The sequence below is a fragment of the Hyaena hyaena genome, unplaced genomic scaffold (genome assembly GCF_003009895.1).
Source record: "Hyaena hyaena isolate Hyena2069 unplaced genomic scaffold, ASM300989v1 scaffold_15, whole genome shotgun sequence".
NCBI classification, from domain to species: Eukaryota; Metazoa; Chordata; class Mammalia; order Carnivora; family Hyaenidae; genus Hyaena; species Hyaena hyaena.
The window spans coordinates 3,004,050-3,020,139 of record NW_024080647.1 but is presented as its reverse complement, the minus strand read 5'-3'; the positions used below and the strand labels follow the sequence as shown (position 1 = coordinate 3,020,139).

At 47.3% G+C, this 16,090-nt stretch overlaps 1 protein-coding gene across 1 annotated transcript in view; it reads left to right on the top strand.

Moving 5' to 3' along the window:
* MAP2K1 (mitogen-activated protein kinase kinase 1) overlaps positions 1–16,090 on the top strand; it is a 77,556-nt gene that overhangs the window by 25,104 nt on the left and 36,362 nt on the right. Inside the window, exons 2-3 of the mRNA XM_039219173.1 lie at positions 12,501–12,711; positions 14,009–14,155. Coding sequence (XP_039075104.1) covers positions 12,501–12,711; positions 14,009–14,155 — 358 coding nt within the window. The remainder of the gene's footprint in view (positions 1–12,500; positions 12,712–14,008; positions 14,156–16,090) is intronic.

Genomic DNA, 16,090 nt, shown 5'->3' with positions numbered 1-16,090 from the left:
CGGTGCCCTCTTTCCTCTTGTGCTACTTTACAGACACTCTTCAAACAGACTTCTCCCGTCTTACTCCGCAGCATAAATCATTTCTCCAGCTCTACCCTTATGTGCTGTTCAGATATGCTTCTGCCTATGCCATGGCTAAGGATCAGGCCCTTTTAAACAGTGGACAAGAGGTGCCTGGGTAGCTCAGTCGGTTGAGTGTCCGACTTCAGCTCAGGTCATGATCTCATGGTTGATGGGTTTGGGCCCTGTGTTGTGCTCTGTGCTGACAGCTTGTTCAGAGCCTGGAGCCTGCTTCTGCTTCTGATTCTTTATCTCCTTCTCTCTCTGCCCCTCCCCTACTCGTGCTCTGTCTCTCTCTGTCTCTCAATAATAAATAAATGTAAAAAAAAATCAGACAAACTGTGGGCAAGACTTCTGGTCCTCTGGTAGCCTGTGCTGTGAAGATGGTTTGTTAACACACTTAACCAACCCTCCCGCCCCTGCCTCTGCACCTCCTTTCACAAGACAGAAGCAAGTACTGTCGGTTTTGGTTTTAATTAAGTTTGGTTCCTTCTGGTCTGTGATTTTACTTCTGCCAGGTAGATTTTGACCCTACCAGGCCAACTGCTATTAATTTGAGGACCTACAAGGTGAGCATATGTATGGACTTGTAGTCATGGTCCTGAGATCAGGGTTCCCCGAGCATTGCCAGCTAGTGATGTGGGGAGTGTGATTTTTCTCGGAGATGATGTGTGCTGAGAGGGGAGAGGTTTGCTGACCTGTCTTGTGTGTACTTTGATCAAGAAGGGCCAAGCTGTAATAGACACGTTGTTCATGTGCTTAAGGAAGAAACAGGTTTGGAGAATTGATGATTTCTCCATGTGGACTAGATTTGGAGATGTATTTTAAATGTTGTATTTCTTCCGACTTCATCTTCTTCCTGCCTTAGCTGTGCTTCTGACCATTGGCTGTATTTTCCTTTTGTGCCCTGGGGATTCGACTTTCCTTATGGTTTTGGGTTATGAGATCTAGGAATGATGGTCGCGTTGGGTCCTTCCCTTTTTCTCTCATTGAAGAGCAACTCACACTGCTGATTCACAGAGCAGTATTGGCCATTACTGCATAGGCAGTTTCTAAAAGGTCTTTCTCTACGTCAGCTTCTCAAAAACAGGGAATGGGTGGGGTCAAATACATCATCTTTCTAAGGCCACAGTCAACCAGCTTGCCCTTTTAGGAGCACACATGTTGTGTGGCCACCACCAGGCCCAGGGCTCCCTTTGATTTTTCTGGTGGTGACCACATATTTATTGGATGTTCCACCTTGGTTGTCTGTGGTGTTTTCTCCCTTTCAGTACTTCCTGCTGCCTCCTCTCCACTCTGCCTCTCTTATGGCCACCCAAATTTTTACTGCTTCTACCGGGGTGCTTCACCTGGGCTGTGTCCTTTTTCTTCCCTTCCTGTCCCACTCAAAATATATCAGCCTTGGATGTTCCTCTGAAAGGAATTCTTCTTTGGGTAGATTTGTTGTCTTTCCAGGAACCTTTTAGTACAGCACAGTTCTTTGCCTCAAAGGGACAGGTCACTAACGGGTAAATAACCTGTCCTGTGTTAGGGTTGAACAGGTGGATGATATGTTTGAAGGACATGAGCTCTTTGGCTCATGGTATGGAGAGAAGATAAGTTCTGGAGTTCCAGCCCTATTCTTAATTGCTCCAGGCCTCCATTTCCATTTCTGTAACATGGGAACAAAATACCTAATTTTTAATGTTGTGAGGATTAAATTAGTCGGTATAATAACATGGCTAGTGTTTAAGAAGCTCATCTCAGCTACATCTAAATTTCATTCTTTATCAAACACTTATTATGTACCTCTTTTTCCCTCATCAGGTAAAGGTGATATTCCTTTTTTTTTTAAAAAAAATTTTTAATGTTTATTTTTGAGAGAGAGAGACACACACACAGTGTGAGCAGGGGAGGGGCAGAAAGAGGGAGACACAGAACCCGAAGCAGGCTCCAGGCTCCGAGCTGTCAGCACAGAGCCCGACGCAGGGCTCGAACTCACAAACTGTGATATCATGACCTGAGCCAAAGTCGGACACTTAACCGACTGAGCCACCCAGGTGCCCCTTGGTGATATTCTTTTTCATCCTCCGTCTTTTTTTTTTCCCCCCTCTCTGCCTCCAAATTTCATCACTTCTTTCCTTTTCTTGTACTTTTCCCTCCGGAAGACTGATCCTTTAGGAATTAATTCATATATGGCTAATATGAAACAAATTTTGTCCATTGGAGCAGAAGGAACCATAGTCTGTCATTTCTTTCAAGCAACAGTATGACACCCCCTCTCCAATCCAGGATGTTGTTCAATATTTAAGAAGAGTCTGCATGAGTGGGTGGTCCTGCCACTCCAGAGGTTCCTCTGTGTGGGTGTGTATGTGCGTGCGCGTGTGTTTTTCAGCGTGACTCTCTGCAGAAATATGCCAGGGGAAGAAGGCAGTTTGTCTCATTTTGGAAGCCTGTTTGATTCCGGCGGGGGGGGGGGGGGTATTGCTTACTATTATTATTAATATTATTATTTTTTTGCCTTTTTTTTTTTTTTAAGGACAAGCATATGTAAAGTATCTTTTTTTTTTTTTAAAAAGTAGGTTTCATGTCCATTGTGGGGCCTGAATTTATGCCAAGACCAAGAGTCGCATGCTCTATGGACTGAGCCAGCCAGGCTCCCTTAATTTTTTTAAAGATTATTTAAACCTGTTATCTAGACTCTGCAAAACTTTTGTTGATTGGCCTGGAAGCCCCTTGATTGAAAGTGACGTTAAAGAGAAACACTTGTCCTGACACTCGTTTTGAGTTATGTTCCTCTAACATTGTTTGGTTTTAATATTTTTAATCCCCGTTCTATGTCATTTTCTGCAGAGTAGACCATTTGCTGTCTAAATTTTACATGTCATTCTAGACCATCTCCAGTCTCCTGCCCCTACAAAACGCAGTCTGGTTAGGCTGGTGTCTCCTGAGCTACCCAGTTGTCAGCACCTGAGGGCTCTTGAGAAAATCAGGGCACTTGTAAGACTGTCTTTGCCCCCAGTTTTTGTGGGGAGTGGCGGCGAAACCATTGAAAGGCAGTAGAGGCAGTATTTAACTACATTGTACATTTTTGCCAGGCTATTGATTTATTGCATGAAACCATGAAGATGTGGGAATTTCATCAGTAGGATGGGGCTGATAGTGGTGATCACTTCATGGTGCTGTTAGGAGACCAAAGGGGCTCCTCTGCATTTCTTAGGATACCTGTAACACAACAGGTACGTAGTAAATCAGTAGTGAGTACTACCAAATCAAATGTTACCCTTGCTAACCAGTAATTAGCTGCCGACAGCCGAACAATATTAACTACTTGTTTAGCACTGCAGATGCTTCCAACATTTTTTTTTACATTACACTCTTATGTAATCTCCACAACAACCTTAAAAAAAATTTTTTTTTTAATGTTTATTTTTGGGAGAGAGAGGGAGGGAAGGAGATCTGAGTGGGGGAGGGGCAGAGAGAGAGAGAGAGAGAGAGAGAGAGAGAGGCAGACACAGAATCTGAAGCAGGTTCCAGGTTCTGAGCTGTCAACACAGAGCCCCATGCAGGGCTCAAACCCACAGACCGTGAGATCATGACCCGAGCTGAAGTTGGACGCTTAACCAACTGAGCCAGGTAGGCGCACCTCTTTTTTTTCTCTTTTTTAAGTAAGCTCTTTGCTCGCTGTGGAGCTTTAACTCACAACGGGGAGATCAGGAGTTTCCTGCTCTTTTGACTGAGCCAGCCAGGTGCCCCATCCACAACCTTTTATTTAGGATCACATTATTGGGTTAAAGAGCCCTTAACTGTCTATATGCTTTTTGCTGCTACACTAAGGGCCTCCTGGTGTCAAAATGCATATATTCTCAGAAAAGTCCTGGGAAGATACAACAGTATAGTCTCAAAGGAGAAAGCAGTGATGGGACAGCTGAGTAGCTCACCTGGTTAAGTATCCAACTTTTGATTTCAGCTCAGGTCATGATTTCATAGTTCATGAGGTTGAACACACCACGTGGATTCAGTGCTGATGGCCCAGAGCCTGCTTGGGAGACTGTCTCCCTTCCTCTCTCGCTTTGTCCCTCCCCCATTCACATGAGCACGTGCTCTCTGTCTGTCTGTCTGTCTCTCTCTCTCTCTCTCTGTGTGTGTGTGCGCGTGTGTCTGTTTCTCAAAATAAATTAAAAAGGCAGCAGGGCACCTGGGTGGCTCAGTCAGTTAAGAGTCCGACTTCAGCTCAGGTCATGATCTCATGGTTCGTGGGTTCGAGCCCCTTGTTGGGCTCTGTGCTGACAGCTAGCTCAGAGCCTGGAGCCTGTTTCAGATTCTGTGCCGCCTCCTCTCTCTGAGCCTCTCCTGCTCGCTCGCTCGCTCTCTCTCTCTCTCAGAAATAAATAAAACATTTAACAAAGGAAAGGCAGTGAGGGGCACCTGGGTGGCTCAGTTGTTTAAACCTTCAACTTTGGCTCAGATCATGATCTCACAGTTGGTGAGTTTGAGTCCTGCATCATGCTCTGTGCTGGCCGCTTGGAGCCTGGGGCCTGCTTCAGATTCGGTGTCTCTATCTCTCTGCACCCGCCGCCCCCCGACTCTCTCTCTCAAAAATAAATAAACTATAAAAAAGAATTAAAAAAAAAAAGTGAGGATTGGGAAAATGGCCAGTGTTTGCAGAGATGCATGGTCTGGGACTTAGCTACCCTTGGAATACTATGGGATGAATCTGATGTTAAAATTAGAGAATTCTAGCATTGAAAAGAACTTTAAAGACCACCTAGTTTAACTTGCCTATTTTTCTTTGAGAAAAATTGAGGGGAGGTGAGTGAATAGTTCACAGATCATAAAACTATCAGAATTGAACCCATGTCTTCATGTCTTCTGCCTCCCAAAGTTCTCACACTTATTTGTTAAGCGTGGAATATAATGGCAGCCACATGCATGCTTTTTTTTTTTTTCCTTTCTGGTAGTTTTTTGTCTCATTGTGAAAGACCAGTTCTGTGCTGACCCAGAAGCAGCTGATTTCCTGCATATGTCACTGGGTCTGGGGTCTGGGGGCTGCTTTCAAGAACAACGACTGTGAGACTTTGCTCACCTATACATCTGTCAGCAAGCAGAGAAGAGTAGGTGGCCAAGATATGATTTACATTAACAGCCAGCCTCAAGGAAAAGGAAAAAGATATTTCTGCTAAATTCAGTGAGGCACATTATGAACCAGGCAAGAGAATGGCTGTACTGAAGTGTGTCTTCCCCCAGCTTCCTAAGAATCTAAGCGCAAAGCCGGGTTCAACACCAGCATGAAGCAGACTCTGTGCTAGAGGAGGAAGAGGACACTTTCTCCTGCCCAAGAACTGCCACACGTGCATGGTTGCCTTGGAAAGGAGGGGAAGTCCATGTTCACAGGGCCTTTTTAAGAGCAGGACAGGCAAAGTGTCTGGCTTCCCATGTTGTCCAGTTTGAGTTGGTCATTACTTCTTGTCCACGTGTACACCCCATTGACTGTTTACCCACCCTTACTGCTCTTTCGTTTAAGACCATGCTGACTGTTTTATCTTCCCAGATCTTCTCTGGGAATGTGTGCATTTTGACCCCAGAAGGTCCTTAGTAAAGCAGCGAGAGGAATACAGACAGTCAGGGCACCTTAAGCCAGTGCTGCGATGCTACATCAAAGGTGGTCATAGAGATCACATGAGAGTAGTAGGTGCAGGTGGTCGCAGTCCACCCTGAGGAGGAGCAAGGGCACAGAGAAGGACCCTACTCTGTGGCCAGGCATCACGGGTCAGTTCAAAGCTGAGGGAGGCGTGGAAACACTGAGGGAACAAAACCTCTGCAGCTCAGGCTCCACTCTCAGCATGAGATAAAACCCATTGCTCAAGAAACTCGCAGCTTGTGGTGTACTGAGATTAACAGCATTCACAAGAAAACTCAAACCTAGCTCCACTCCTAACTGGTACTAACAACATGACTGAAGAATGCACCCATTATTAAACAATAAAGACAATTTACCTCAGTCCTTAGGCTTCTATTACAGTGTACAACTCAATGCATTATTGAAATGCACAAAGAATCATGAGAGGAAAAAAAACCTACAGGAGATCAGGCCAATGACAGAACTAGGAATTGGGGCTTTAAAATAACCATCATTATGGATGACATGCAAGAACAAATGAGGGATTTCAGAAGAGACGGAAACTAAAAGTGGAAATTCACGTGGAAATGCTAGAACATTTTGAAAACACTATTTCAGAGGTCAACAGGTATATCAGTAGACCAGAGGGAACTGAAGAAAGAATCAGTGACCCTGAAGATAGGTTAATAGACATTATCCACACTGGAAAAAAAAGAAATTATTTACAAGGAGACACAAGGAGGAAAAAGTTAAAAGAAATCTGATCACAGCATCCAAGATACACGTATATAGAGAGAGGAAGAGATGGACGTTGAAAGAGAGGAGATGGACAGACACTGACCTGACTTGAGCTGGTAAAGGAGTTGGTGTATGCGATTGTGGAAGCCTGGGAAGTCCCCAGTCTGGAGGGTAGCCCAGCAGGCTAGGGGTCCGTGGAGGACTTGGAGTTGGGGTCCAGAGGCAGCCTGCCGACAGAATTCCTTCTTTGGGGAGGTCAGTCTTTGTTCTTAAGGCCTTAAACTCATTGGACGACGTCCATTCACATTATGGAGAGTAATCTGCTTTACTCAAAGTTCACCACTTTCCACCCTCTCCACCCCCCATCCCCCACCTTAAAACCCTACTTTTGTAGAAATATTCCAAATCAAGTTTGACCACATACCTTAGCACTGTGGCCCTGCCACGCTGACACCTGAAATTAACTGTCACACGTCTCCTTCTGGTTACTGCTCCCCATCACAAAGGGTGTTTTCTATTTTATAACTGCTTAGGCTAGTTGTGCCTTTTTTTGAGTTTTACATAGATGTAGAAGAACACATTTCTTTTTTTTATTGCCTGGTTAGTTGAGCAGCCCTTCCCAGCATGGCCTGCAGGGTTGAGGGTCTGAGGGTATAGAGCCCCTCCTCCACCATGTTTTTGGGGTTGGCTTGAACTGCACTCCTTACTGCAGATGGGCTAGCCAAGGGTGGAGTCTGGTTAGCGGTGTCTCTTGGCTCCCTTTGCTTCTTCCTTTAGGCCCATTTTTCTTTCCTCTCTTATGCTGTTTTTAATCCCCACATCCCCGCTGTCCAGGGTTCGGCTATATAGAGAACCCTAAGGCCAGTTCTTCTCTTTTCCCCTCTCATCTCCCCTCTTTTGAAGATCCTCGATCCTCAGCTTTTCAGCCTGAACACACCCTCAGTCTTACTTTGGATCTCCTCAATTGGCTGTCCCGTGTACAGGCTTGGATCTCAGAGACACCCAGACATCCCCTCTCTCCTCCCCTCCTCCTCATGCACTTTTTTTTTTCCTGAGTGTGAAAAGTGAGGACCAGAAGGGTGGTAGCTTGCCCAAGACCTCAGAGATGGTAGTGGTCTAGGGTGAGGGTTGAGGGGTTGCAGTGTTAGTCTCTTGGTGCTGTTCCCCCTTAGCTAAGGTCTCCTGTCTTCCTCCTCCTTTCCCTGCCCCGGTACTGTTCATACTTGGCAGATGCTGCAGGGGAGAGAGAACTTCCCAACTCCCTGGGCTCTCTGAGGATGCCCCCTGCGGGTACTGGGACCCTTTCTCTCCTCCTGCACAGCAACTGATGGTCACCCTCTGCTCTTCCCCTGTGCTCCTTCCTGGCCGGCCGAGGCAGGGCCTGCCACCCAGGGCTAGAGAAAGGCTCAGATTGGCTAGCCAGCATTTGCGTGCTACCGTGGCTCATTCCTGTTTGGTGTGTGGCAGTTTGAAGACCCCACTCCTTTGTCTAGACATCACCTTCCCCTCCCTGCCCTTTGCAGTGACCATCAGGGTTGGGGATGGCAGTGTGAGGCCTTGAACGGAGCTCTGTTCTAGGAGCTGAGAGACTGCCACCAGTAAGCTGTGTGAGACCTTGTCCTCTCCTGACCTCCATTTCCTCCCTGTCAGATGGGTCGGATTGGGGGTCTTTTCCTTTCCCTCCCTGTGCTACATTTTGTACTTCTTCCTGATTTAACCCACTGAGCCGCAAATGCAAGATTCCAGTTGTGGCAGTGCAGTTAGGCGCAGCAGATGGGTGGGATGAGAGGGAAGGAGATGTTCTGGCCCATAGGATCATCCTCTCTCCACCCACTGCATTGTGCCTCCCTGGTGTTTTCAGAGCACAAATGACAGCCCTGGTTTTTTTTTTTTTTTTTTTTTTTCCCCCACATTCCTTGCTCTTCTTTGCATTCCTATTTCAAACCTATAATCTTGTGTCTCAGTGAACTTGTGTTTTCTGTAAGGTAGCCGTGGTGCGGAATTCATGTTACTGTGTGTCATTTTTCTCTCTGCTGTGGTGAACAGGGTGGTGGGGGTCAGACGTCACAGCTGGTCCCTGGAGAGGGCGGTGTGTGTGTCAGATATTTATTCTGTGCTCCAGGTTCCTTTCTCAATCTGTAGTTCTGATTTTGCTGATTTCAGTTAAAACCAAAGATTGTGAAGGAGACAGGTTCTTATCTGAAATTTGGAGATTTGTGGCATGATCAATGTAGCAGGGCCTGTTTCCTTTGCTTGAAGCATTTTGCCTTGGGGTGGGGTGGGGCAGGGCAGGGCAGGGCAGAAATGACCCTTGTTGAATATCACTGAGTCCCTGTGCGAGAGGAAGCAGTACTAAAGACTGTTACATTATTGATGGATTTCTTTTTTTTTTTTAATTTTTTAATTTTTTTTATTTCTAGGTGAGTGAGAAGGGAAGGGTCAGAGAGAGAGAGACACAGATTCTGAAATAGGCTCCAGGCTCTGAGCTGGCAGTCAGCACAGAGCCCGACGCGGGGCTCGAACCCACGAACCGCGAGATCATGACCTAAACGAAAGTCGGACGCTTAACCGACTAAGCTACCCAGGCGCCCCTGATGGATTTCTTTTTAATGAGTACTGAAAGCCATTTTGATGCCAGGATTTTCCTTTCACCTTCAGATAAAATCCTTGGTCTTTCATTCTCTGCAACAGTTCTTAAATAAAACTTTTCAAGGGCTTTAAGAATCGTTAAAGGAAAGGCAGTAATTTCTTGATTGGCGGTGGCTCCTTGTCTTCCAGTCTACCTGCACTTGCCCTAACTTTAGTGTAGAAGTGTGTGAAAATTCCGTTGTTCCTTCTCATTAGTTTTCTGTTTTGATCCTCCCCTGGTTAAGGAAGCATGGAGTTGTTACTCCATTTTACAGGTGAGAAAACTTGAGATGTGTCAAAGTTAAATGACCAGTCCATGGTCACACAGCTAGTTGTTGACTACTCTGGGGTAAGAGTTCGGGATTCCTGACAACTAATGGCTTGGTAGCTTGGCAACATGTTCCCCCCTGCCTCTCCCCAATTCATCGGGAAAGTCGTGCCACCACAGTATACAGCCTTTGCTATGGCATAGCCTTTTGAAAGTGCGAATCAGGAGCCAGTTCCTTAGGTGGTGGGGTAGGTGGTTAGATGGGAGAGCATAGAAGGTCGAGGAAGGAGGAAGCCCAGATTTAGTTTTTCTTCCTGAAGGTGGGAGAGTTACTTAATTCTACAGAGAGTCAGGAAAATGAGCAGAGTCAACATTTCCTCTTTTTCTTTGCCAGATGGATGCGGTGTCTTGTGGCCACTGTTACTTGCTTGATGTGCAGGGAGGCAGGGTTTTATCTGGTGCGAAGGGCTCTTTACATAGGTATGCCATCTTCATGTATGATCAAGCGCTGGCATGGCACATGTCCCACACTAGGACCCTACCCATGCTTGCAAGTGGCTTCCCTTGAAAGTGTTGAGCTTTTTGAAGAGGCATTGCAGCGTAAGATTAGAGCTTCTTTCTGCCCAGGTCTCAGACCTTGCTTTGTTGCTCACTAGCTGTGTGACCTTGGACAACTCACTTCACCTGTCTGTGCTTGAGTTTGCTCTCTGTTGTAATTGTAGCGTTGTGGCCGAAGTGTATTAGCAGGTGTGAAGCAGAGTATGCAGTGCTGTAGGGCGAGTGATTTCCTTCCATTCAGTCCTTCCCTCTCCCTCTCCCTGCTCAGCATTCCATCTGACAGAAGCCTTTGGAGGCTGCATTTCAGCCTGACTGCTGAGCCCTACAGGCAGCTGTAACCTCCTCGAAGTTTTAGCTGTGAGGTCTGTTTGACATGTGTCTCTAAATGTCATCGATGGGTTCCTTTGTGTACAGACGTCAGAGAAAGGACACCTGCAGGTGGGCACCATGCCCTTTCAGCCAGCCATGCTTGTTCTGGGTCCCTACCCCTGCTGGACTGGGGGCAGCTGTGACACTTACTTGTGCCTTTTAGCAGGACGAGAAAATTACCAGCTGTTTTCAGCTGTTTTAGTCTGTTTGGGCTGCATAACACAATGTCATGGACTGGTTGGCTTAAACAACAGAAATTTATCTTTTTCATGGTTCCGGAAGCTGGAAGACCAAGATGAGGGTGCCGGCATGGTCTGGTTCTGGCGAGGCCTCTCTTCCTGACTTGTGGACAGCTACCTTCTCTTGGTGTCCTCACATGGCCTTCCCTTGGCGTGTGCCCAGTGGCAAGGAGGTCACCTCTCTTCTGCGGGCCAGCAGTCCTATCTGATTAGGACTCCATCTATATGATCTTACTTATTAACCTTACTTACCTCCTAATTGTCCTGTCTCTTCACGTGATTACATAGCAGGTTAGGGCTTCAACAGGAATTTTAGGCAGACGCAGTTCAGTTAGTGGCACCATCCTTCCTTTCTCAAGAGCTCCCCAGGGAGGGAGCTTGGTGAAATCAGCCATGTGTCCTCTGTGGCCCCATGTACTTTTACTTGTAAGGTGCTGTTGGATCTTCCCATAGACTCGGGGGGGGGCAGTAGGTCTCAACCTCCCTGCCTTCTTGAGAGTTGGAACAGAGGGTGAGTGAAGAGTGGAAGACTATGCTTACTCCTGCCCTTCAAGCTCAGAAACGGTGTGTATGTTGGGGGGTGGGGACCAGCCTTCTGTTGTGTAGTGATGCCCTGTCTTGTCACCATGTTGTTTGTTTAGACAAGGACTAAAATCAGATGAAACACCGTGGATGTTCTCTGTACCACCCTCCTCTTACAAAACCCCCAGGAATAATGAATTCTTTTCCGTTCTCTGTAAAACACTCCGTACTGCCCACCAGCCTGCTGAATGCACAGCCAAGCAGGCTGCTCTCTGCCTTGCCCACTCGCCTCGGCACCCACTGGCTGAATTATGTGCTTACCAAGAGCCAGTTTGTTCCCAGCATGATTTGTACGGTTGTGGCTGGTGTTGTCATTAAGTAACTTACTTCAATATCAGATAAACTGGTGAAATATGACTGCAAATGAAGTGGGTTTCCCCTTCCCCCCTGCCAGCTTTGAACACTAATTAAAAGCCTGGAAAGACTCAATAAGTCCAGCTCACTAAAACACATTACTTTCAAATTAGATGAGCATTAAAATTGAGGGAAATCATAAAAGTCTTAGAATTTTAATTTGATATTACTCAGTAAATGGCTATTTTTACTCTGAGGACTCAGGAATTGGAAATTATAGTGTATCATTTGCTGGTTCATGTGAGGAAGGTGGCAAGGGGCTCTTTCTAGTGGACCCTTACTCAAAGAGAGGGCCTTGCCCTGCCTACATTAGAAGATGGGTGAATAATGCACATTTATATGCATATTATACAAAAATAAAAATTTTAGGTAGGTATTTTTATGATTCCTTGCTTTATTTTAATTAACCTGGTTCTGGACCTGATCACATTAGAGAGGAGGGTTTTTGCTGTTCCCATGCAGTTTAGAGTCTGTTGTGATGGTTTGGTTTGATTTCAGTTTAGTGCTTTTAGGAAATAGATTTTATTTTGTATATGGTGCTGACTTAATCCAACAGTAGAGGGGCTTTAGGAATTGGGGTTTAAAAAATTTTCTTTTAATATTTATTTATTTTTGAGAGACAGAGAGACAGAGCACGAATAGGGGAGGGGTGGAGGGAGACAGAATCCAAAGCCGGATCCAGGCTCTGAGCTGTCAGCACAGAAGTGGATGCGGGATCTTGAACCCACCAAATGTGAGGTCATGACCTGAGCCAGAGTCGGACACTCAACTGACTGAGCCGCGGAACTGGGATTTTAAAGCAAATGAAGGTGGCTCATTGTGAATATTAGCAGATTCTTTGGTTCCTTCTGTAAACTTGCAGCATAGTGAGAGAGGCCTTGTTTTACAAATGAGGGAACAGAGGCCTGGAAAGGTGAAGGTTGTCAGTGGGGAGTGGTGGCGGTGGCGGAGCGAGGGGAGCAGGGCCACAGCACCTGGAGTCCTCCTGGAGCCCCTCCATTCGTTCTTCCAGCCGGCCCCAGGGCCGGTGCTCTCCACAGCACAGGTGCTCCTCTGGGGGCCCTCTCTGATGCTGGTTCTGACTCCCGCTCCCCCTCTGGGACAGGACCAACCTGGAGGCTTTGCAGAAGAAGCTGGAGGAGCTGGAGCTCGATGAGCAGCAGCGGAAGCGCCTGGAGGCTTTTCTTACCCAGAAGCAGAAGGTCGGGGAATTGAAGGATGACGACTTCGAGAAGATCAGTGAGCTGGGCGCCGGCAACGGTGGTGTGGTGTTCAAGGTCTCCCACAAGCCGTCTGGCCTGGTCATGGCCAGAAAGGTGAGGCTGCTCCAAAAAAAAAAAAAAAAAGACAAGAAAAAAAGAAAAATGTGCTGAATCAGGTTTGCCTTGTTAAATAGGTGATTGCGTTATCTCTTGGAAGATCAGGGGCCTGGGGCCAAGGGTGGAAGGAAGATTGACTTCTCACACTTAGTACCTGTTTGAATTTTGAGCTCCTGTGATCTATCAGATTATGGGATAAACACACTGATGTGTGTTAGTGTATTTATCCCCACCCCCAGACTGGAAAATAATAGCAGGTGACCTTTGTGCGTTTTCTGTGTGCTCTGGAAAGAATGCAAGGGTGCCTGTTTGCCATTATCCAGGGCAGGAGAAGCTGCTTTGATGCAAGCAGCCCCGGCCATGCACCAGGCGCTGCTTTCCGGTTGTTAGCCTGTGCTCCGGCCCTGCCCCTGCACCGTCCTACTCTGCTCCCCACCGTGGCAGGCAGCGTCCGAGCTGGACTCCCCTTCCTGTCCACCATGCTCCCCCCTCACTGCACACGGCCCCAGCTCTGGTGAGGCGCAGCCCTCTGTGTTCTCTGGCACACCGTGTTTAATCCCATCCACAGATTTTTGCTCCGGCTGCTCCTTCCATCTCTTCAAACAGCACCTGTCTTCACAGCCCGCCTCCTGTCCAGTTTTCACTGGCTACTCCAGCCCATGCTGATAACCACTGGTTTCCAGGTCCTCTGACACTCCTTGTCTGTGGCCCTTTCTAGAAGCTTCATCTCATTCAGTTACCATTTCCTATATCTGTTCTGTCGGTCCTGTCTGCCTGGAGGAAACAAGGGACAATATCAGGGAGACACAGGTGACACCAGAGGCCCTGGCTGAATCTTAACCACATCAGGCTCCTGAAGTCAAGGGTTAAGGGGAACTCCCCTGAGTAGCTTGGGTCTGCACTCTCAGTCCTTCCTGCCCCTGCACTCTTACAGCCTCCGAGTGCCAGCCAGCCCCTCAGGCTGCTTTGGCTTCCTCGAAGGTTCCCAGGTCCTTTTAGAGGAAATGCTCCATTCAGCTCTGTGTTTGGGAGGGGTGAGCTGCGCCCCCCCCCCCAACTCTTGGCTCACAGGAGCAGAGACATAGCCACCCTCCCCTCATTACAGCTCCTCCAGTACCACTACTTGCCAGGGTAGGTTGGCACTGAGTGCTTTGGTCGGGCAGAAACTTGTTAGTTAAAACATACCTGTTTCTTCTCCTCCCACTGTTAAGAGCTTAAGCATTTAAAAAGGCTTCCATCTATCCTTCCCTCCATATATTTAAAGCCTCTCTTCCTCCCACCTGTCTTTCCCTAGCTAATTCACCTGGAGATCAAACCCGCAATCCGGAACCAGATCATAAGGGAGCTGCAGGTTCTACACGAGTGCAACTCCCCGTACATTGTGGGCTTCTATGGCGCGTTCTACAGTGACGGCGAGATCAGTATCTGCATGGAGCACATGGTATGTGGTCACCCACCTGTCAGCCTCTGGAGCAACAGCCTGGGAGCTGGGTGGCTCTGGTCTCGTCTTTGGTTTGGGGCCAGCAGCTTCCTGGTTCCTCCCTGGATCCACATTACCATCTTGGGCAGCTGGGAAGCCCGACTGTGGAACTTGGAATAACCAAAAGCCAACAGGCTGCCTTCCTAGGTCCCCTCCTGTCTTCAGAGAGAGGGGGCAGCAACCAGGTATCCCTGGGGGGTGTGTCCAGAGCACATCTCCCACTATTCTTGACCCCAAGATTTTGATGTGCGTAAAATCAGGTTAATATAGTTAACATCTCTTTATCATATGCAGGGTTGTGTGCTAGGTATCCGGTTCTGGGATTTTGAAGCTGAAACTTCTCTGTCCTCAGAGTCTATAATCTGCTTTAAGGACAGTCTGGAGGGGTTCTTTGGGTGTACAGAGAAGTAATATCACTTGATGCACATCAGAGAAGGCAAATGAGAGGGAATTTTAGGGGCTCATTTTGTGTGTGAGAGCTGCCAATCTTTGTACCACTAGCTGCCTGGAGTCCCTTCTCTTCCTGGTAACTATCAGTAATAACAGCATCTATAACAATTATCTAGCAATACTAATACTGGTAAACTAATATTTACTGGGCATTATAGCATGGACTACTCTACACATACTAAAATTTTATTGCATTTTTGTAGCAACCTTATTGGATGGGTGGATCATCTGCATTTTACAAATGAGGAAACTGAGGCTCAGAGACATTAATAACTTGCCCAAGGTCATGCACCTAGTAAATGGAATTGGCAGAATTTAAACCAAGGCTGTTGGGCCCAGTGCCTGTAATTTGTTGAATCCACGGGATAGTGATTGGGGCTCTTGTTTCCATCCTTGATGCCCAGAATTTCAGAGAGACAGGCTGGCTTCGTGATGGCTATTTTTTCCTGTTCCCATTAGGCAGCAGGGGACTTGGGAATCTGGGATGTTTATTCATATCTCCCTTCTCCACAAAAATGCGAGTAGACACTGTCTTGTTTGCCATCGTGTCTCCAAAGCCCAGAATAGCCCTGGCACACAGCTAGTGCTCAATAATTATTTGTTTATAGATGTCACCTTCTTGCCAGGACCTTGGACAGGTTTCTTTTTCTCATTCTCCCTTTCCTCATTTGCAAAGTGGCCATAATCTTACCTACCCAGTTGTGAGGATTGGTGAAAATAATGGAGGAAACCCTCCAGTACACGGGCTCCAAGCTTGTCTTGTGCGAATGGTAGCGGTTGCCTTATTCTCACTGGCGCTGACAGCTCGGGGACAAGGGCTGCCGTGACTGAGTCTGCGTGCTTAGGGCCGTCGGGTTTTCAGACCTCAGTCTGGCAGAGCGTCCCTCTGCTTCTCCATCTCCTTCCTGACCCTGGCTCTGCCCTAACCTCTGGGGAGAGCCCCTGTGCCTGGTCTTCATGAACTCCAGGAGAACCCTCCCCAGGAGGTTTGTCCCTTGCTGGCACCCCATTATTTTGAACTTCTGTTCATGTTAAGGATCAGGAAGTGCCGTGCATCCTGTTGCCAGCATCTGCCGACTTATGTGGTGCCATATGGAACGTAGAACCTGAAACGTCTCCTGTGCTCCTGAAGGTTCCCAAGAAAGCTCTCGTTTGTCTGTTTCTCTTGCTTGAACGAGAAGGAAGCAGCCTCTGTGTGAAGCACGTAACCGTTGTTGGTTTGGTCCTCATCCAGGCCTGGGGTGCTGATATTTCCCTCTTGGGTCTTAGCCTCCCTTTGGTGAGGTGTAATGCGGGGGAGGGGAGCTTGTTCCTTATGCTTTGGATTTCTTGGGCATTTTGCTGTTGATGGTTGGTTTTCTAGCTCTCGCCCAGAGTTTTGGATGAAGATGTATAACCAGCAATGGAGGTTCCTTGAAAGCTAGAAGAGGAAGATGGTGGATGTGA